The 21,493-nt window shown below is 45.2% G+C and overlaps 3 protein-coding genes across 4 annotated transcripts in view; 1 reads left to right on the plus strand and 2 right to left on the minus strand.

The window, feature by feature from the left end:
* The window catches only part of LOC111859464 (AT-rich interactive domain-containing protein 5B-like), a 34,263-nt gene extending 25,828 nt beyond the window's left edge, over positions 1–8,435 (minus strand). The window contains exon 1 of the mRNA XM_023842150.2: positions 8,255–8,435. The gene's annotated coding sequence lies outside the window, so the exon portion shown is untranslated. The remainder of the gene's footprint in view (positions 1–8,254) is intronic.
* LOC140588177 (uncharacterized) lies at positions 570–7,993 on the minus strand. Of its 2 annotated transcripts, none has more exons than XR_011989470.1 (2): positions 1,110–7,993; positions 570–727 (listed from the first exon to the last, which is right to left on the minus strand). XR_011989470.1 is itself a non-coding variant. In XM_072709595.1 (2 exons), the coding sequence occupies exon 2, from the start codon at positions 7,174–7,176 to the stop codon at positions 1,402–1,404; it is 5,775 nt and encodes a 1,924-aa protein (XP_072565696.1). In that variant the 5' UTR covers positions 7,177–7,390; positions 7,773–7,993; the 3' UTR covers positions 570–1,401. The 2 variants fall into 2 exon arrangements, 1 of the variants encoding a protein (XP_072565696.1); XM_072709595.1 differs by having other exon boundaries at positions 570–7,390; positions 7,773–7,993.
* Positions 8,436–9,082: 647 nt separating the features above from the next.
* tmem26a (transmembrane protein 26a) lies at positions 9,083–13,293 on the plus strand. The gene is made up of 6 exons (XM_023840188.2): positions 9,083–9,512; positions 9,769–9,865; positions 10,079–10,150; positions 11,157–11,365; positions 11,913–11,992; positions 12,373–13,293. The coding sequence occupies exons 1-6, from the start codon at positions 9,322–9,324 to the stop codon at positions 12,615–12,617; spliced, it is 894 nt and encodes a 297-aa protein (XP_023695956.2). The 5' UTR covers positions 9,083–9,321; the 3' UTR covers positions 12,618–13,293.
* The last annotated feature ends 8,200 nt before the right edge of the window (positions 13,294–21,493 follow it).

The raw sequence follows: 21,493 nt of genomic DNA on the forward strand, positions 1-21,493 counted from the left end.
AAAAATCCATGAGCGGTTCCTCCCTCTTTCCTCCTACTAGTCTATCCAAGTAACTGGAAGAAAACAATAACTACAAAAACAATGGGAATTTGTGCAGAAATGCCAAAAAAGCTTTGAAAATATACATGGAACAGAAACAGCTGTAAGTGATCAACATGACCTAGTACATTGAAACATTACCAAAAATAAGGCTGCTTTAAAACAAAACCAATTCTTGTAGTATGTCGCCACCCTTTGGGAAGTTACAGAATTGCACAAAATTTTCAATCGTGTAAGAGAGGGACCCTAATTGGTCCAAGGACTGTCTGTCCCAGCTTTCTCGGATATGTGTTGCTTTGGATAAAAGCATCTGATAAATAAATTCATGATTAAATAAATCTCACTATCTACACTACATCATGCTCAATCTGCTTTACTCCATTTCTTTGGGATTATATGTAAGACAATTACAGGAAAGGTTTGCCACTCTTGGTTTGGTTTCCTCTCACAAAGACTCCCTATCTCCTATTTATACTAAATCCCCCCCCCCAGAGGATATATAAACAATAAATATATAATAGACAGTGTTATACAGGATTAGCCCTTTATCACTGTCTGGTGGTAGAGGTGTGACCGCTGCGATGCATCCAATGAGAACGCAGAAAAAATATGTTCTCCGGAGTCTTTAATCAAGAGCTTAACAATGCTCGGAACTTGTATATTTCTGCGTGTATGTGTGTGTGTGGTTCTGAAAGTAAAAATAAGAAAAATAGAATAGGAATATAAAAATGTTATATATATACAGATTCCAGTATCAAATAACAGTTCTACCTTCACCGTTATCTTACGGTAACTTAAGCCGCCATCCCGCAAGCTGAATTAACAAGCATCTATAAATGGTAATACACAACGTAATATAAATAAAACTTGCTGGGATAAATAAGTAGGTAAATATAGACCGTCTATAATAAACATAGGCATCGCATGACATTCAAGGTAAACGCAACCTAAATCTAAGTAACAAATCATCAAAATAGAACGTTCGCCGCATCAAAGGGCTCATTTACCATTAATGGTATATGGTATCCCGACATAAAACACTCTCGTATAGTGCACATATATGAACTTACGGGTATCTGAACGCACACAACAAAATATACCCAGCACGGTATATCTCCCTTCCTTCTCCGATCTAACTAAACCCACGCTCTAGACGAAGAAAGAAAAACATGGCGGGGGGTAATGTCCAGCTTACGCTTGCCTCAGTCCGATTCCCCATTTGTCCCGTATCTCCGTAAGTCGTCCAATGACAGCAGGAACTGGGCGGGACTCGCAGGTTGCATGCTGAGCGGAATAAGCGGACTAAACCCGCAGCCCTTCAGCACAGCCGCCCCCAAATTTGCATTGTCAAATTTGTCTAATTCAGAAGGGGCTGCCCTGGTCTGAAGATGTGTCTGGAATAGCGGGGAGATGGATAAGTCGAGCAACGGGCCTGGTGTAAGTTTTATCCTTCACTTGAACATCTGCTGCTCGAACTCGTCCGTCTACTCCTGGGATGATCTTGGTAACACGGCCGACTGGCCAGAGTGCTCTTGGCAGGTGCGGGTCCACTATCAAAACTACTGCACCCAACTGCAGTTGGGGGGCATCCCTTTGCCACTTAGAACGAATCTGAAGAGCAGGGAGATAATATTTAATAAAATGTGCCCAAAATTGATCTGCAAGAACCTGTGAGTGCCTCCAGCGACGGCGGCTTATGAGCTCGGTTTCGGTGTACACTGCCTGAGGCAAGGACGGGTCAAGCCGCCCCATCAGCAGAAGGTTTGGGGTAACTGGGTCAGGATCAGCAATATCGGTTGATACGTATCCCAGTGGCTTGGAATTTAGAATCCCTTCCACTTCCACTAGAACCGTTCTTAGGACCTCTTCTGTAACTGTTTGGGCTTGTACAGTGGCATATAATGCGGCCTTGACCGACCTGATCTCTCGTTCCCAGACCCCTCCAAAGTGAGGTGCACCGGGGGGATTGAATCGGAAACTGATTTGATGCTTAGCTAATTGCTGTTGTAGTAGTGGGTGCAATGACTGAAATGCCTCTTGGAGCTCTTTCTCACCTCCTTTAAAGTTTGTACCCTGATCCGATAAGAGCTCTGCTGGTTTTCCTCTTCGGGCAATAAATCGGCGGAGGCCCATTAAGAATGAGTCGGTGTCCAAGTTAGATAGGATATCTACATGGACAGCCTTTGTGGTCAGGCATTTGAACAACACCCCCCATCGTTTCTCATTGCGCCTCCCGATCCGTACCCTGAAGGGCCCAAAGCAGTCCACGCCTGTTGAAAAAAACGGGGGCTTCAACAGCCGCAGCCGGGCAGGGGGTAGGTCTGCCATCTTGGGCACAGATGGGCTTGCTCGCCATCTCTGACAGTCGGGACAAGAATGCTGATGCCGCTTAACGGCCTCTCGTCCATGTAAGATCCAGTATTTTCGCCGAAGCTCCGCAAAAAGACGTTCTGCGCCTGGATGCTTAAGGCTTTTGTCAGTGTCCTGGATTATCAACTTAGTGACTTTGTGGGCTGGATCTAGTACTATTGGGTGAATGGCATCTCGTTCAAGCTCATCACTGCGGCGGAGCCTACCTCCTACACGGATTAATCGCACTGATAGGTCATATTCCGGTGCTAGCGTGACCAGCCGACTAGTAGAGGATACCAGTTTCCCTGCTGCCAGGTAGTTGTAGTCATCCTTGAAGCTGTCTAATTGAGCTTGCCTAAGAATGTCTCTCTCTGCTGCTTGATAGTCTTCAGCAGAAGGACTAGGCTGCTCACCTACCGCCCCATGGCGGGATAAGGCGACTTCCTCAACCAGCCCTCTGAAGGAGGAAAACTGTTCATAGTCTGGCAATGGGGGGTTAGTAGCCACCTCCGTTAAACCACAAAAAATGGGTTTCCGTAGTTCGGAGGAATCTCCCTGACCTCCAGCATCTGGTTTGGTGGGCCAAAGTCCTGGAGAATGCGTTAGAAAGGCGGGTCCGTCACGCCAACGGTTTCCTCCTGCCAGGTCCCTCAAGGTCTTCCCCCGGGTTATGTCGTCTGCTGGGTTACTGGCCGAGTCAACATAACGCCAGGCTCTAGCATCGGTCAGCTCCTGGATTTCTGACACTCTGGTGCCGACAAACACCTTAAACTGGCACGAATCCGACTGGAGCCAGGTGAGCACTGTCGTAGAATCAGTCCAGAGAATCACATCCTGTATGGTTATGGTAAGTTCCTTCAATAGAAGTGCTGCTAACTGGCTGCCCGTCAATGCAGCGCACAGCTCTAATCGGGGTATTGATAGCTGACGCTTGGGGGCCACCCTAGATCGAGCAGTCAGGAATGCCACTTCCACCTGTCCCTGGGTACCTTCAGTCCGTAAATAAGCAACGGAGCCATATGCCCGCTCCGAAGCATCACAGAAGATATGTATGGTTTGGTGACTACTGGAACAGTCGATTGCAGGGCTTACATAACAACGAGGCAAGGTTACCTGTGGGAGATGCTGTAGCTCTTCTATCCATGCCGACCATGCCTGAAGAGCATCCTCTGGCAGGGATGGGTCGTCCCATTCTCTCTGTTTACTCCACAGGTTCTGCACCAAAGTCTTGGCCCTAGTGGTAAAGGGGGTAAGGAAGCCTAAAGGGTCATACAGACTGGCCAGCACTCTGTATATATTTCTCATAGTCGGGGTGGGATATTCCACCAGGCGGCATTTGTATCCCAGGGTGTCAGAATGACATGACCAGCGAAGACCCAGGGTTTGCTCTTGGGGATCCACCCCTGCCCCATTAAGCCACAGCACACTGCTGTCTGACCTTGATTCCTCTGGCAAGTGACTAATGACTTCCGGCGTGTTACTAGCCCACTGACGAAGATCAAACCCTCCTGCAGCTAGCACCGTTTGCAACTGATCGACTAAGTGTTTGGCTATATCTTTGGAAGGCAGGCTCCTCAGGCAGTTGTCCACATAGAAGCAGCGTTCCACTGCCATCCGGAGATTTTCCCCTGGCTGAGTGTGGTCAAACACGTGCTTCTGGAGAGCAAATGTAGCACAGCAGGGGCTACAGGTGGTCCCAAAAGGGAGAACCTGCCACTCGTATATACTGGGTGGGTCTTCTTTCTGTAGGTTCCTCCATAGAAAACGCAGAAGAGGCTTGTCCTCGGGGAGTAGCCTCACTTGATGGAACATGCCTTTGATATCACTGCTGAAGGCTACAGAATGTTCCCGGAATCTCAGCAGGACACCTAACAGACTTGAGGTTAAGGTCGGGCCAGGCAGAAGCAGGTCATTAAGGTTATTGCCCTGGTAGGTGAAGGAACAATTAAAGACTATCCGATTTTTCTCATTGTGACTCACAATATGGTGGGGTATGTACCAGGACTCACCGGTTTGGTCCAGCTCGTCCTCCGAGACTTTAACGACATATCCCGCTTGCTCCAACTTGTGCATTTCGTCACAATAGGCGGCTGCTTTCTTTGGCTCTTTAAGCAAGCGTCTTTCTGTGCTACGGAGATGTGCTAGCACAGCTTCCTTCGGTGCCTTGAGTTCGGGCATGTTCCTGACCCGTAACAATGGGGTGACATAACGCAGGACTCCTTCCACTTCTACCCGTGCTGTTTTTTCCTCCAGCAACCTCATCGCTTCTTGGTCTTGTTTGGATCGGGTAACAAGCTTCTCACTCCTGTAAGGCAACACATCCAGTTGCCAGAGTCTTTCAACATGTTGCATTAAATCCACAGATGGTGTTGAGGTGGATACATGTAAGCACTGCGTGGGCTGGAGCTGCTGCTGAATGAGCTTGGTAGGTCCCTGGAGGGTCCAACCCAGCCTAGTCTTTACTGCGGCTGGTCCCCCGGGTGGTCCTAACTGCACAGGCTCCACTGGTGTAATCAAGTGGGGGTAGTCGGACCCAATCAACACCAGAGGGTGGGCATTTTTGAATGCTTGAAGTGGCAACCCCCGTAAGTGCCTGTATTTCCTTTGCAGCGATTTAACGGCATAAGTGTGTTCCGCTAGGCCCAATTGCTCAGCAGTAAATGCGCCCTGGATTCTGAAGGTCTTCTGGGGTTGACCAGCAGGGGATATAGTAAATGTGACTGATGTACCATGAATAACTCTAATGTCCTGACGTACTGTTCTCAGAGCGAGATCCTCAGGCTTACCTTGAAGCTTAAGGGAATGGGCAGCAGCAGGAAGTAGAATTGTGCGCTCCGAACCATCGTCAAGGATAGCATAAGTCTCCAAACTGTGTTCGCCATTGCGCAGTATCACTTTACTGACCTTCAACAGCACTTGGCTACAACCTGCTCGCCTATCTAGATAGAGGATATCGCTAGCAGAGCTGACAAGACAGGTGGTGTTCCTTTGATCTGGCCTTGTGTTGAGCTCATGGAGCGCCTCGAGGTGTTTCCCATTACATTGCTTACAGATCATCTTCAAACGACACTGTGCGGCTTGATGGGAGCGACCACAACGCCAACATCTCCTGTTATTCTTCACCCAGGTGGTCTTCTGATCTACGGTGAGTTGACTGAAGTTCCCACACTGGTTCAGATAATGTAGCGAGTTAACACAGTAGGGACAATATGCTATGCCTTTGTCTTGTTGCTTACTGCTGCTAGCCGAAGGGGAATCAGCGGCAGAGGTGCTCACCGCCTGTGGTGCTCCATGAAGTATAGTTGCAGTCCGTTTAGGTTTAAATGGCCTGTGCTTATCCCTTTTGATGTCTCCATCACCCCTTCCATCAGCCTGGGCAAAATCATATCCACTCTCTTGTATCCTTATTTCGTACTCTAGCCAATCTGCAAAGTTCAGGAGGGTGGGAATACGGACATGTTGTGGATATAGATATCTCTTAAATTCAGCCCGCATGTCCTGTGGAAGCTTGGACAACAGCCGAGTGACGTGGGAGCCGCACTGGAGCTCGATGTGCCCACTTTCTCCCAGCTGGTCAAGCATGGCTACCAATGCCCTCACTTTCAGAGCAAACCCTTTAAATCCACTAGCATCACTACTGCGGATATTGGGAGCGTCCATCAGTTCAGCAATTCGCCTCAAGGCCAGTTGATGAGGTTGCCCATAATGCTCTGTGAGAGAGGCCATGGTGTTTAAATAGGGTTGCTTGGAGTTCATGTATGAGTCGGCAATGAGAAGTGCTTCCTCAAACTTGATGTGATCTACTAGAATTTGGTATTTAAACCTCTCCGTTGCATCTTCAGGCAGGATGTTATCAAGGGCTATTTTCAGTCTTGCAAATTCTCTTGGGTCCCCCTTCGTGAAATATGGGATTGTGGGCTTAGGGCCCCGATAAACCTTTTCTCGGTGGTGCTCTGGGGCAATAGGCACATGTTTAGGGGATACTGCCTCATAACTGTATTGTGACTCTAATTCGGAGCCACCCTCTGGTTCACAATAGACTGGGGTTAGATACTGCCTCTCGTATGGCATTGGCTGCGGTGCCCTCCCCAATCGTCTGAGGCAGGCAGTCAGCTCCTCCACCAAACCTTGTGGTACTTCAGTGGTCGGTGATGGCTGAAGCGCATCAGGTACCACTGGAGGAGGCGGCAGCGGCCACTCGGCATCCTCCTCTGCCCACCTGCCTTGCCCTTTAGTCGGCTCGTGTACCACCGTTCGATGGCTCTCTCGTTCCTGGTGTGATGGCTGAGAATAAGGGGCGTGTAACACAGAGGGTACTGGCTGTTGACTGATGAGGGTGGGCGGTGGGGTATGGACACTGAGCTGTCTCTGCATCTGCATCATAGTTAGTTGAAGTCTATGGTTATCCTGCCGGAGTTGCTCAATTGCTTCTAAGGTCTCAGGGGAGGCCTCTGTTCCTGGTTTGTGCTGCGGAGGAGGAGTGCTATCATGCAGCGGTCCTCCATAAACTGATTGGCTGACTGGCGGCGGGCAAAACCGAGGTACGGGACTGCACGGCTCATACTGCTGCTGATACTCGAGTGGGGTCATCTCGGCTGCCCTCTCCGTATCCTGGTAAACTTCTGGCATTCTAGCAGCATGGCGCATCGAGCGCATTGGGGAGCGAGGTCTGTCATAGGCTGGGAGAGCGACATCGTAATCATCGTATCTAGCTGGCGGGCGTATGTACCGCCTGGGCCGGGCACTAGTAGGCTGGGCTTCCCCACGAGGCTGATCGGAGAACATTTTCTAAACTTCCACAGTAGCCACCTCAATCCGGCTCGAAGGACCAAAAATTGTTATACAGGATTAGCCCTTTATCACTGTCTGGTGGTAGAGGTGTGACCGCTGCGATGCATCCAATGAGAACGCAGAAAAAATATGTTCTCCGGAGTCTTTAATCAAGAGCTTAACAATGCTCGGAACTTGTATATTTCTGCGTGTATGTGTGTGTGTGGTTCTGAAAGTAAAAATAAGAAAAATAGAATAGGAATATAAAAATGTTATATATATACAGATTCCAGTATCAAATAACAGTTCTACCTTCACCGTTATCTTACGGTAACTTAAGCCGCCATCCCGCAAGCTGAATTAACAAGCATCTATAAATGGTAATACACAACGTAATATAAATAAAACTTGCTGGGATAAATAAGTAGGTAAATATAGACCGTCTATAATAAACATAGGCATCGCATGACATTCAAGGTAAACGCAACCTAAATCTAAGTAACAAATCATCAAAATAGAACGTTCGCCGCATCAAAGGGCTCATTTACCATTAATGGTATATGGTATCCCGACATAAAACACTCTCGTATAGTGCACATATATGAACTTACGGGTATCTGAACGCACACAACAAAATATACCCAGCACGGTATATCTCCCTTCCTTCTCCGATCTAACTAAACCCACGCTCTAGACGAAGAAAGAAAAACATGGCGGGGGGTAATGTCCAGCTTACGCTTGCCTCAGTCCGATTCCCCATTTGTCCCGTATCTCCGTAAGTCGTCCAATGACAGCAGGAACTGGGCGGGACTCGCAGGTTGCATGCTGAGCGGAATAAGCGGACTAAACCCGCAGCCCTTCAGCACAGACAGTGTCATCAGTATTCCACACGATAGAGACAAGCTGGCTTCCTGGGTCTTACTCTTCAATCCAACTCATGCCACAGCAGCTGCATGGGGTTTAGGTTTGGGGGACTGTAGAAGCAATAGGCTCTAGACCCCCCCCCGCAACCCTGAATAGGAGAAGTAGTTTCCGAAAATGGATGGATGGACTGCAAAGGCCAGATAATCTGTCGCAGTACTCCATCTCTTACCTTGCTCACAAGATTATACTTCTACATCACCTTGAGGTGCGCTTAGGGTCATTATCTCGTTAAAAAACAAACGATTTTCAGTAGGTGTATCCAGACTTTTAGCTGGTACTCTACATTTAGGATGTGATTATGTGAACATCCATAACGTACAAGCGAGGAAAGATTGGGGAGTCAGTCAGCACCCATTGTCCCGGAAAGAGTTGCAGTTAAGGGTCTTGCTCAATGGTCTGATAGGCATATGATTACTTCCCCAGCAATGGGATTGGATCGTTCCATGGCCTTCCGGTTACGGGCAGAGACACTTACATTAACCTTCTGAGCTATGCACCATGTATTCAGTCGGGGTAATTCACATCCTTGCCTAGTATGTTGCGTGCATGTGTAGCCCAGCCAATCCGGGGTGTACTCCTGTCTTACCATGTTCTGCCTGGGGTGGGCTTTAGGTCCACTGTGATGCTGACCAGCAATAGTGGTTAGAATGGATGAAGACGAATTCACCGTAGACAAAAAAGCACAACCGTACTTTGCCAGTGTGAATACGTTTTATTTTGTCATAATTGTTTAAAACAAATCGCCATGTTATTACATTAATTTTTTGAGTAAATAATGTTGCAATATACAGACTAAGGTAAAGACTACAGATTAAGACAATATAAGTAAGTTAATGAGAAAAGAGGTGAAGCATGTTTGACCCATTTTTGTAATGTTATATTCGAGTATAGAACCTAACTGAGTATGACAGAAAAATCCGATGAAAATTGCAACCTTCCAGCTGGGATTTAGTATAGTTTTGGTTTTTATCCCAATAATAAGACTATATAAAGCGTAAGATAAGTCTGTGTAGTAAGTTCTAAAGTACTCAGAGATTTTCACACATCATTACGTTGTCTGTCTTAGGGAATGCGATCAACTTGCGTACAAAGTACCTAAGTCAAAGGAGGAGCTTGTGTTTGCAGGCTGGCCGATATGCATAATTTGCTGAGTTCCTCTGCATCCGGAGTTGTACTTTAACAGCTGTAACAGTGCTGGCTCCCTGCACGAAAAAGGTTTCAAAGTTTGAGTTTACAATGGCTTTAGTAAAGTTTATATGCGCGATTATTACCCGATTTTTGTTCATCCTTGTAGCATTTTTGGGGGTATTTGGAGTTACATGGGTTAAAAAAGATCCTTATTATTGGTTACTGACCCTTCTCTTCCTTCCTCTCATTTTCGAAATGTTCTTAACTCTGAAAATGCGAAAAGGCGAAGACTACAAGTGGTAAATTGAGATTATAGCCTGTTTGAGATTTAAGCTTCTCGTCATTCCCCCCCCCCCCAAATCGTCGCATTCAACAATAACTAACTGCTTCATTTTAGTAAGATTTGGGAAAATTTTGTTTTAAACTCGACTTGCGTATTCATGTGAGATTAATTATAGTTTCACGAGAAATCACGTAATTGCACGTTATATTAAATTGTAGCCCGACTTCCACAAATCCGTCATCATTAACATCGTTGTTGTATATTTAAAATAGGTTCTCGCCAGCCATCTTGCTGTTCCTCATCAGCATCATACCCTCCATATGGATTTTGGAACTGTACCATCAAGAAAATAAATTAAATTATCCACAGGTTGGTGTTTCTCATAAAATAAAATTAAGGCCTACCGTTTTGGTACTGTACGTAAAATGTAACCGTAGGTAGTTAAAAAAAAATCTTGTTTTTTTTTCAATACAAAATATCTAAAAAAAAAAAAACCCTTTTATTACTTTGTTAATTTAATTAACTTTGACTTATCCCTTTAAGTTTTCTGTAAGTGATGTTTTTTTTTTCTAATTCTTCTAGTGTAAGAGACTGGATTCACTGGAAAACGTAATGAGCATTTTAAATATGACTATGCGCAATCAGACACTTACGGTAAGAAACTAAGTTGTACCCAGCAAACAAGGGACATCCAGAGGACATTTGGGGACGTCCTAAGGACATCCTTAGGACATCCGTGTTATTATGAACAATAAAGAGATCCTTCAAAAGCAAGTTGTTGTGACAACTTCCAGGAATAGCATTTTAAATAAATTATTTTATCTGAAGCACTTCTTTTTATTAATGTTCCATCAGAATGTCCAGAAGTCGTCCTTTGAAGACGACTTCCGGACCAAAAGAGGACGTCCTAAGGACAACCTAAGGACGTCTTGCAGTTTGCTGGGTATATGTTGCCCAGTTGTGCTTTATTTCTTTTCATTCATCCATCCATCCATCCATCCAATCAATGGGCAATTTAGAGACACCAGTTAGCCTAACTGCACGTCTTTTGAGTCCAGAGAGTATAGGTGGGACTCAAACCCCCAACCCTGGAGTTGTCATTAATTATTATTATTATTATTATTATTATTATTATTATTATTCTTCACTGAACTGAATTATAAAGCCATTAAAGTTAACAGGCACTTAATCAGAAAACCAAAACACAGTTTGAAATCCATAATGTCTGTCAAGAAAGGGTCAAATCCAGGAAATCCTAAAATACTAGGGCAGACCAAAGTCATGGTCAGGAAGCTGAAACAGGCTGAAGAGACTGGAGACAATGCATACAATACAAACAACGCATATGATACCTCTCAACGGGTCTGGTAAGAGGAAGTGTTTATGTAGATGACAGCTAGACCAAAATCGAAACCTATTTGCTTCAATACTCATGTGAAACCCGGTAACAAAAATAGAATCTTGAGGATGTCTAGTGTGATTAGTGTAGAAATTGAGAGGAAGTTTGGGAAATACTGCGTTGTTACTACATTTTCTTTTAGTAATTGTCAGCTAATTTTAATTTCACTAAGAATTCAACATAGGTATATTTAGATGAAAATAAAGCCGTAAAGATCAATTAATATTGAAACCTTTGTTCTCTTTCTCATGCTGGTTGCAGGAACTGGATGGACTTCTGTCTAAAGTGTGTGTCAATGACTGGATTCTTGCTCTTCACCAAATCCTGCTCATCCTCCTGATTGTGGGAAAGTGGCTGCTGCCTAAAGGAGGCAGTGTCACCAGAGACGGGCTTTCACAGCTCCTGCTCATTTTCGTTGGTGTAGCTGCAGACATACTGGAGTTTACAAGTGAGATACTGTCAGATGTGAAGTGAGTAACATCCTAAGTAACTGTCAATCTCAAGACAAAATTATTTGCAAGTTTATGAAAGATATAAAAGAACCTCCTAAATCAAAGTATGATGATCAGCCTGTTATTCACATGTTCTCAATTCTCATACTGAGCTTTTTAAGTAATTCTACGTTAGACTGATATGAGTATTAAAACAATGTTACTAATTTGCTTTTATATTACTATATTTATGACAGAGAAGTTGCAGTTTCCCATGAAGGGACCTCTTGTATCTCTTAGGAAGGATCTCAGTTTAATTAATAAGGAGATGGATATGCTTGTATAAATTGCTAAATGGACAAATATGTATCTTATATGAGCCCCTATTGTATAAGTAGCCTTTATTGTATGGTAAACCAAGTTTACTGATAAATATTTAAAAATTCTAAGAAAATAGGAATCGCCAAAAGAGAATGAACTCTGTTGTGCTTGAAATAATGACAAACATAATGAAATAACTCATATAGTTTTCTACAGCAACCTTACCTCTGGCCAATCAACACTTTCTTAATTTTGTTTTTGACAGGGAAAGTAGGCCTGAGTTTGTGTACATAATACTTGGTGTGTGGACTTGGAGTATGTTACAATTTCCTTTCCATGTGACAGGTAAGTCTCAAGCATATTGAAATTTTCTTTAATTAAATATTTTATAAATGTATCTTAAAAAACACAGATATAATTTCAGATTTTATTATGGGATACCATTGCCTCCAAATCTCAATGCCTTCTCTAATAAATTATAACAAAAATCATTAGAATCCACAGAATCAAATGCCCATATGAAAACAGTCTTCTAGTCTTCACATTTTTCAGCAGTAAAATATGTGTAAATGTTAAATTTGGAGAACTGAACAAGCAACTTAATTTAATTTCCTTTTTGCCAAGGCAACATTGTTAAGAAACAATAGGCACTACTTTCACTGAAAGTATTCATTGTGTGTTTATGTTTGTCTGTGTGTGTGTGTGCTTGTAATGTCTATGTTTAGTGGTGATCCCTGGTTCAGCAGACGCTACTGAAGATCAAAGCATGTCCTGCCTTAGAAGACGCTTCAGTGACATCTGGGGCATAACTGAAAGTGTGTTAACCCAAGATGGTCCCTTCCTTGTGGTTAGACTGCTGGTTATGATCAAATACAAAGTGTTCCACCAAATGTTGGTGTTCTTTACTATTAAAAATTTCCTTGTTGTTATCCTCAATTTTTACCGCCTGTATGCTATTATGTCAGAATAGGTAGAAATCTCAGAAAAAGACCCTGTATAGGAAGGATTGTGGTGTAATAATATTGTATTTGACATCTTAATATATCGACACTCCTCTACTTACGAATGAGATACATTCTGAACGGCCGTTCATAACTTGAAATGTTTGTAAGTCGTTATTCAACATCATTTTAAGGGTATACGCAAGTACAAAGAACTAGGATGCTGGGAGTCTGCACGCTACGCTCCTGCGTGATGGGAGTAGCGGCCAGAAGTTGTACTAAGCGGAATTGGCCCGCAGAAAAAAAAATTGATGTTGCGGACAGGAAACAGGAGCCAAATGAATACAATTTGGGCTTACAGTCCTCTTCATTCGTAAATCTGAAAGTTCGTAAGTTGAAAGTTCGTAAGTAGAGGAGCATCTGTATTGCATACAGTATTGTGCAATATATTGTACCTTAATATGTTGCAAATGTTATCAAATTGAAATTTTTAGAACATATGCATTTACATTTATATTTGCATTTACATATTCTGTAGTCACTTCCTGGGATAGGTACTAGGCTGGATGTGACCGTAACCTAGAATTTATGTAAATGAAATTTTACATTCATAAATGTATTCAACTGTCAGAATTATATTTCAAGGTAACTATGTTCATGTCTTACATTTTTCCAAAATGATGATAAAAAGATAAAACAGTGTTGATGGACATTTACTGTGTAATATGCATCATCATTGTTGAATACAGAAAAAAAATGTATAAAAATAGTGATTACACTGTTATATTTTCAATATTTTCTTTTAGTTATTTGCCCAAACTATAAATAGTAATAGGGGTACTAAACAAATTTATGAAGCAATTTCAACGGACCTTGCACATTATATAACGATTATTACATTATAAAATGAGTTATTTTAATCCAGGGAACATGTAGAAAAAAACATTTCACTACACAAATATATTGTTTTTGTATATGTGACAAATAACACTTGAATCAATGATTACTGTTAACACTGTAAACCGCAGCTGTCTAACTGTGACATACCGGTTTCATTGTAAGGTCATAGGATGATGACCAAGATCTGTATAGGAACTGTGACCTAAACTCACGACTCAATTGTCACAGAGCTGAGCTTTGTAGAACACCCTAGTAACACAGATAAAGATGCAATTTTGATCAGTTGATTTATTACAAATTTTATTTCTTACTTTCGCATTTACCCATTTCCTTGGTTCTTCAATGGCTTAGCTTGCATACAAACACACTATAGTACAGTCACACTATACTACATTGCATCACCTATGCAATGACAAGAAACAAATTCACTTATTTAACAAAGGAAATTAGCTAAGATGCAAATTCCTGCTGAGGAAAAAGTCAGGACACCCTATGCCCTAATAGGTAGTATTTCCCCTTTTGCCTGAAATAATCTCAATGAGACACTTCCAATATTCCTATCAATCTCTGATGTTGACTGACAAAGTTTCCCCCACTCTCCAATGCAGAATTCCTTAAGCTATGGAACTCTCCATTTCTTTCTTCAAGCCTTTTCTTGGTAGATTTACTAGAATGTTCTGAGTCATTGTCATGTTGCATGGTCCACCCCTGCTTCAGCTTCTGGACAGATGTTATCACATTGTCCTCAAGCACCATCTGATATGATGAAAAATTCATAGTGGATTCTATGATGGTGAGCTGTCCAGGATCTGCTGCAGCAAAGCAGCCCTAAACCATGACATTTCCACCCCCATGCTTCACAGTTGGTATGAAGTTCTTCTCAAAAGTGGTCTTTGGTTTATGCCAAACATGTCCTCTGTTACTGTGCCCAAATAATTCAATTTTAGATTCTTCTGTCCAAATCACGTTGTTCCAAAAGTCTTTGTCTCAGTGACCTCTGGCAAACCTCCTCTTGCCCTGATGTTTTTTTTGACAGCAAGGGTTTCCTCCTTGCACAGCTCCCATGTAAACCAAACTTTTGCAGTCTCTTTCTGATGGTAGGTGCATGTACCTTGACATGAACTGTGGCTTCCTATATGACCCGTTAGGATTTTTGGAGACTTCTTTCAGCATCTTGCAGTCCACTCTTGGGTTGAACTTACTAGGACAGCATGACCTGGCCATGTTGGCAGTTGTTTTAAATGTTCCCCACTTGAAAATTATTTTCTGGAATGGCTGATTCTAAACTCTCTTGAGATCCTTTTATATCCCTTCCGAGACTCATATATGCATCTACAATCTTCTTTCTGAAGGCCTCAGAGAGCTCTTTGGATCTCACCATGGTGATACCGCTCACTTCAAATATCAAGAGCAAACCAAACTAAATGTCTGTGGTTTAAATAAAACAGGCTCCACCAAAAAGCTCTGTAACGATGTTCTAATCATTTTCACCTGATACTGTATGGTGCCACCTGAATGTAATTCTATGCATTTTAAATAGTGATGAGTGTGAGGATGTCCTCAGTGTAAATTAGCATCTTAGTTGATTTCCTTTCTTAAATAAGTGAATTTGTTTCTTGTTTTTTCATAGATGCTGCAATTACATCATCTTTATCTACAGATATAATTTGAAAGAAGATTTCATATTGATATGTCGATATTTCAATTTCAATTTGTATTTTTCACATGCCTGTATCTTGTTGCCATCATCCTGATGTGGTTATTTTGTGCTATTTCTGTAACAGATATAATTGTATTAATATTTTTGATAGGAATCAGTAATTTGACCAAAGCATAAATATTAATAGACTTAATAAAAACCTTTACTTGGCATTTTCCATAGGCCACACATTTCAGTATTTCTAACATGATGAATGATTTATTTTAAGATATTCAAGAAATGTTACATTTATGCAATATTGTAATATCTATTTTAAGGAGGAATAATCCTAATTAAGTATATTTATTAGGTTAATGAATGTTAATTACATATTTATTGGTTTGTTATTTAATTATTTTTTTCAAAATAATTATCAGTTAAATTATCACTTAACTTCTAGGATGAATGATCCATCTAAGCCACTTTGCAATTCTTAGGTGTCTTTTTTCTGTTTATGGCCAGAGGAAACAAGAGGACTCTAAAAGATGGCCAGGACTGTGTTACATATAATCATGAAGTAAAGCGGTGACTAAAGCCCTAATTCACAATCAGTGTTATACAGCAAGCAAAGGCCCAAATGCAAAACGTATACTCTAGGTTGAGAGGTGAGAGATCAGGGAACTTCTAGACAAAATGCTAACTCAGGGACAAAGGAAAACTCAAACAAGGTTGTGACGGGTAAGATTTGAGAACAATTCAAGAAAAAGATTTGACTTGTATTTACTGAAAGCAATGGAACAGGGCAAATATCTAGTATCAATTTGGTTGAAGCAGGTAGGACGGTTTCTGGACCTAGTTGAGGCATCTTTGGTTTGACATCTTTTCATATTGTTTTTGAGCATAAGCGACAGCATGGGGGAAAAAACATTTCACTACACACCTATATAGTGTATGTTTGTGCATCTGACATAGATCTTGAATCAAGAATTGCTGTCACTGCAATTAATAAACACAACTGCTAACAGCATAACATTCTAGTTTCATTATTAGGTCATAGGATGATGACCTAGATCTACATAGGAATTGAATCAATATAATAAATGCATTACTTATGTTTACTTTCACTCTGGTTAAGTTAGGCTGGTCATCTACTTTCACATTGTATCAAAGCTGCTAAGATACTGAGAAGCAATAACTGCCCTCTTCCCCTTCTCTCACAGCTTCAGCCATTTTGCCTCCTTCATAGAGCACATCTAGCAGCTGCACAGATGATCTACAAAGCTGAGGAAATTAAATCACAGGAGGCCTCTGGATTTTGTGCAATGGAATTTGGCATATGTGCGCCCCTTCCACAACCTGTGACCTCATCTAAAAATGCTGTGAGTTAAGGAGCTCTTCTGGCTAAATGCAAAGCTGAAACCCTCTCATTGACCTCCTCAGCAACAGCGACTTGAAGGAGCCCGAGGAGGATGAGGACACTGAGGAGGACGTAGGTATGTGGATCACCCCACTGGTGTGGATGCCATGGTGGTCATCCTACGGCAGCAGGGAGGACCTACTGGTACCACTTCCCCCGGTCAAACTAGGCTCCTGCAGGGTTGAGCTAGCTGTGGACCTGTCTACTAGCTTCCCGTGGTGGACTGCCAATTACTGCTGTAGGATGTGGAGGTAGGAGACACAAGCAGTACTCCTCGAAGAAGAGGAGCCAATCCCCAGCCTGGTTTCCACTCCAGTGCCAGGGGACTCCCCAAAACTCTTCGCCCATTCCGGTAAAGACAGTGTAGAACAGCTGCTTCCATGCCAGGGTCCCTCCTTCTGGACCTAGAGTTTGTTCCCGGTGATATCACCGCTGATCTCATCCTGATTGCAGCTGAGCTCCTCAGGCTTGACCGGGCTACTGCAGAGGTTTCTCTTGGCTGGTGTTATCTCTGGAGCAGGTACCTGGACCCAAGGAACAGGCCATCTGATGCTGGTGTGTGGACTTGCTCAGCTGGAGGGCTGACTGTTGGAGACTTGGGAGCCGATGCCAGAGAGGTGGAGCTGATTGAGCAACACTTGCACACTGCTCAGATCCTGGTGAGAGTGTCACCTGCAGTGTAGACACCCAACCTGGAGAGGTCCGCTCAGCCTGTGACTACACCATCCTCCACCAGTGAGTCTCTGTCGCTTAGAACTCAATCCCTGCTCACAAGCGCTTCCGACCTAGAAGACAACTTCCCCAACGTTGCCGACAGGAATCCCAGTTCAGCCCCACTCACCACCAGGCACCTTGTAGGATCTGGATCTGTCTCCTGGTCCCTAACCAGCGCCCGCTTCGCTTACCCGGGTCACCCAGATGCCCTCTTCATTGTCCCTAGATGTCCCATTTGTGCCTATCCCACTAGTACCTGCTTCATAAGTTCCTGCTGGCCCACCAGTGCCTATGGTCACGCTGGCATCTGCTTTATCTCCAGTCGGTGCCCTGGTGTCTGTCCTGTCCCATGCAGGTCATTGCCTGCCGATCCCCGGACCACCTCCAGCCTGAAGAGGAGAGACCCAAGTGAGACCCAGCCAGGGGGTGTTCAGTGGAACCCTCTTAGACCGGTCCAGAGCCCCGTTTCAGGGACCCTCTTGCCATCCCAAGTCCCAGAATGGTTAGCACGGTAAACAGGCCCAGGAAAGGAGCAGGCAGGGTCTCTGTCCAGGAGGGGATGAGGAGGACACACTGTCCAGGCTAACCTCATAGACCCTGATCCACCCGGCGCTGTCCACAGGGACCTGATGGCACCCGCCTTCAGTAGAAAACCCACTGCACTCTCTAGCTCCAGCCCGACAGCGTCCCCTGTTCCCTGCCCTGCAGGTCCTCCCTGCCCTGCCGTCCAGGTGGCACCTCTTTCACCCTGTCTTGCAGGTCCCCCGCACCCTCCAGTCCTGCGGTCCCAGCAGCACCCACTGTTCCTGGTCCTGCAGGCCCCTCAACCCCTTCTGGCCCTGACCCTGCAGCTTCCATAGCCTTGCAGTCCTGGCAATCCCCTCCTGTCCTGCTCAACACCAGGGGTGGGCAACCTTATCCAGAAACGGCCACTATCTATGCAGGTTTTTGCTGCAACTCCCTAATTAAATTACTAACTAGAGGACTGTTTGGCTGAAGAGTCGTCATAGCTGGGTTTGAGCAGCTGACCTACAGGTTATCCCTAAAACCTGCATACACACCGGCCCTTTGCAGATAAGATTGCCCACAACTGCTCTACACCCTCTTTCCCGTCCTGCAGGTCCCCCAGTGCCACCTGACCATGCAGTTCCCTCAGAGTCTCCCAGTCCCATTGACCCACCGAGGCCCAGGAGGGCCCACATACCTGGGTTGGCACCCTGTTTCCTGGACTCCAGGTATCCTCCATTGTCCATTGTCAAGCCCCATTCCCAAAAGCAAGAGGACCACAAACAAAATAAGGAACATTTTTCCTTCCCCTGCAGCCCTTCCTGGTGTCCCTGACTTGGGTGTTCCTCCACCTGTCCACCATGTTCCTGTCTCAGTCTGCCTGGCCTGTTGTCCCTGCTACCCCTAGCTCTGCCTGTGTTCATTTCCTGGCCCTGGTAGTGCCCTGTCTTGTCCACCCGGTGTCTCGTCCTATGTTGTCACTTGCCCTGCCCTGGTGTGTGTTATGACCTTGGCTCAAAAGGCCACACATAAACCCAGGTACATGACATACAGACCCAAAAGATGACCTCAACACACAGCTTAAAGTGTCTCAATTTATTTTGACCCATAAACATCGGAAAAAGGATGTGGCCAAAACGAGAAACAGAACCCCAAATGCTAACTGAAACAAAATTAGTCACTAACTAACCTATTTTCAAAACAAACATAGAAAGAAATGACACAAACCTACCACTACCTCCCTAACAAAAAACACAGGCACAAAAATCCCCACCCCCGAAAACAAAGCCCCCCTTTTCTTACAAGGTCTATTCTTGGTACATATGGCTGTATGCTCAGTGTGAGTTCTTCTACCTGAGAGCTTAATACCATAAAGAAAACCCATTAAAAACACCAGCGGCAACATGCCCAAACACATTAGGGCCGAACACCAACAAACAGCCTCCCCCAAGTCAAACACAGAGTACCATCCCCGCACTCTTGAGATCCTCCCTTCCTCTTCCTTATATGTTCTAGTACTGCCCCTACAGGCCAATTGGACCATAGCACCATCCACAGGCCCTGGGGGGGAGGGAGGGAGAGAGAGAGAGAGAGAGAGCATACAAAGTGCATGCACAGCAGCCGTCACAGTGTGTCATGCATGCCGTCCTCCTGATTGTCCCAGTCCAGCTGGCATCTTGTCCCCCAGAGTGCCCCTGCCTACCCTGGTCTGTCTTGTCCCCTAGTGGTGTTCTCTGGGCAGTTGTCTTGCAGTATTGCCCATCTGGTGTTGTGTCCTGCCCTGTAATTGTCTCCCATCTTAGTGCATGTATAGCCTGTTGTGTCGCTAGTCCTGCCCATCCTCACTGTGTCCCTCGTGTGCTGTGCTTTGTCCTGCTGTGCTGTCTAGTCCAGTGTCCCTGTTGTTCCTTACCCTGTTTGGTCCCTGCAGGCGGGGGCAGGGTTACAGATTTAAAAGCTTTTACACATTCTTACAAACAGTCCACATATCTAAGTTACTCTCAAAATGTGGGAAGGAAAAGGGAAGTGTTACAAAAATAATGCTATTCCCTATAGGGATCCTGGATGATTGTTTTCAAATCAGCTGTTTAGAACATTTTCCTATTTATAAATTGAGCATTGTGTAGTAAACAAGACATGCAAACATTAATCTGAACTCAAAATTCAATTGTATCAAATGTTTGCAGGTAATATTTTTATCCCTTGACTGACAGAATTGAACATTATGCAAAAATCCCACACATGTACAAAAATAGCCATCTGCCCAGAGTCATTGCCTTGTATAAAGGCCTATGGCAGTAATTGTGGCTGTGAGTCTTGCATGTGCATGAACTTTGCATTTTTATTAGCTTTTGGGGGTTTTTTCTATTACTTCCTACAGAACTATGTGAAGAATGTCAAGACTACAAAATCCTCTTTCACTGTCTCTGGGTCGGTCACATGGTTTTTAACATGTTATCATCATCACTTAATGTTGACCATTATTTGTCCCACAGAGGCCTCAGTGTTTGTATTTGGAAAATTTCAGGCTCTAAGAACTGCAGCGTAGTATCAAAAGTATCAAAAGATTGTTATATAAGCTCATGACTAAGATTAAGATGAACTTAATTGAACCCAGGGGTAAATTCTGGCACATGCAGCACCAAGAACATAGTGTCATGACCTGTGCGTACGATCCTCGTGTGTGCCACGCCCCCTGATCAACCACGTGTGCTCCCCTGATTGTGCCCAGCTGTTTTCTATCAGTCTGATATGTTCTGTGTATTTAGTCCCAGTGCCAACCCTGGCGGCAATTATAGATGTCTCACTGGTGCCTGACGTGCCTGTCCTGCCCGTGCTGCCTGACCAGCCAGTCCTGCCTGATCTGCCTGTCCCGCTTGTCCTGCCTGTCTTGCCGGTACCTGTCCTGCCTGATCCCGACCTGCTTGTTCCGGCGTCCGCCGTACCGCCCAGTGAGGCTCCGGCTGCTGCAGCGCCCCCTGCTGGGCCCGAATCGGGGGTGCCTGCTGCGGTGCCCCCTGCTGGTCACGAGTCGGCGGTTACTGCTGCACCGCCCAAACTCCCTACTGCGCCTGCTGCACCGCCCAACCTCCCTGCTGCGACTCCGCCCGCGCCCGAGGTCCCGGCTCCTGCTGTGACGCCTTCAGATCTGCCCGCACCCGAGGCCTTGCCTCTGGCTGCTGCTTCGCCCGAGGCCCCGCCTCCGGCCCACGCTCCGCCTGCACCTGATGCCCTGGCCCAGGCTCTGTCCGTCCCGGTTCCTGACCCTGCTCTAGTTCCCCTGGTACCAGTCCCAGTCCCAGAGGAGGTCCCAGACAGTCTGACTACCGCTCCTTCCCCCTTGCAGGAGGAGGAGCTCAAGTGGGACCCCTCGGGGACCTCCCTCATGGCTCCTCTGCCCTTGCACCGGCGTGGTCGATCCCGGCCGGAACCCCGCCTTTCAGTGTCCCGAAAGAGCAGGGGACGCCTCCGCAGGGGTCAGGTCCCGCCCTGCCCCCTGGTTCGCCTTCGCTCTCGCCGGCTGTGGCTCGGTGGCTGCCTGCGGGTCCTCCGGCTCCAGTCCGGTTGTCGCCTGCGGGTCATCCACCAGCGGTCCCTCCTCCGACGCCTCGTTGGCCGCCTCCGGGTTCCCCTGCCTGAACTCCTCGGTCACCTGCGGATCCGCCTACTGTGGCTCGGTGTTGGATAGTGCCTTCCCCGGGTTTGGCCACGCCGTCGCCTGCTGTGGC

Source organism: Paramormyrops kingsleyae, chromosome 3 (genome assembly GCF_048594095.1).
Source record: "Paramormyrops kingsleyae isolate MSU_618 chromosome 3, PKINGS_0.4, whole genome shotgun sequence".
NCBI classification, from domain to species: domain Eukaryota; kingdom Metazoa; phylum Chordata; class Actinopteri; order Osteoglossiformes; family Mormyridae; genus Paramormyrops; species Paramormyrops kingsleyae.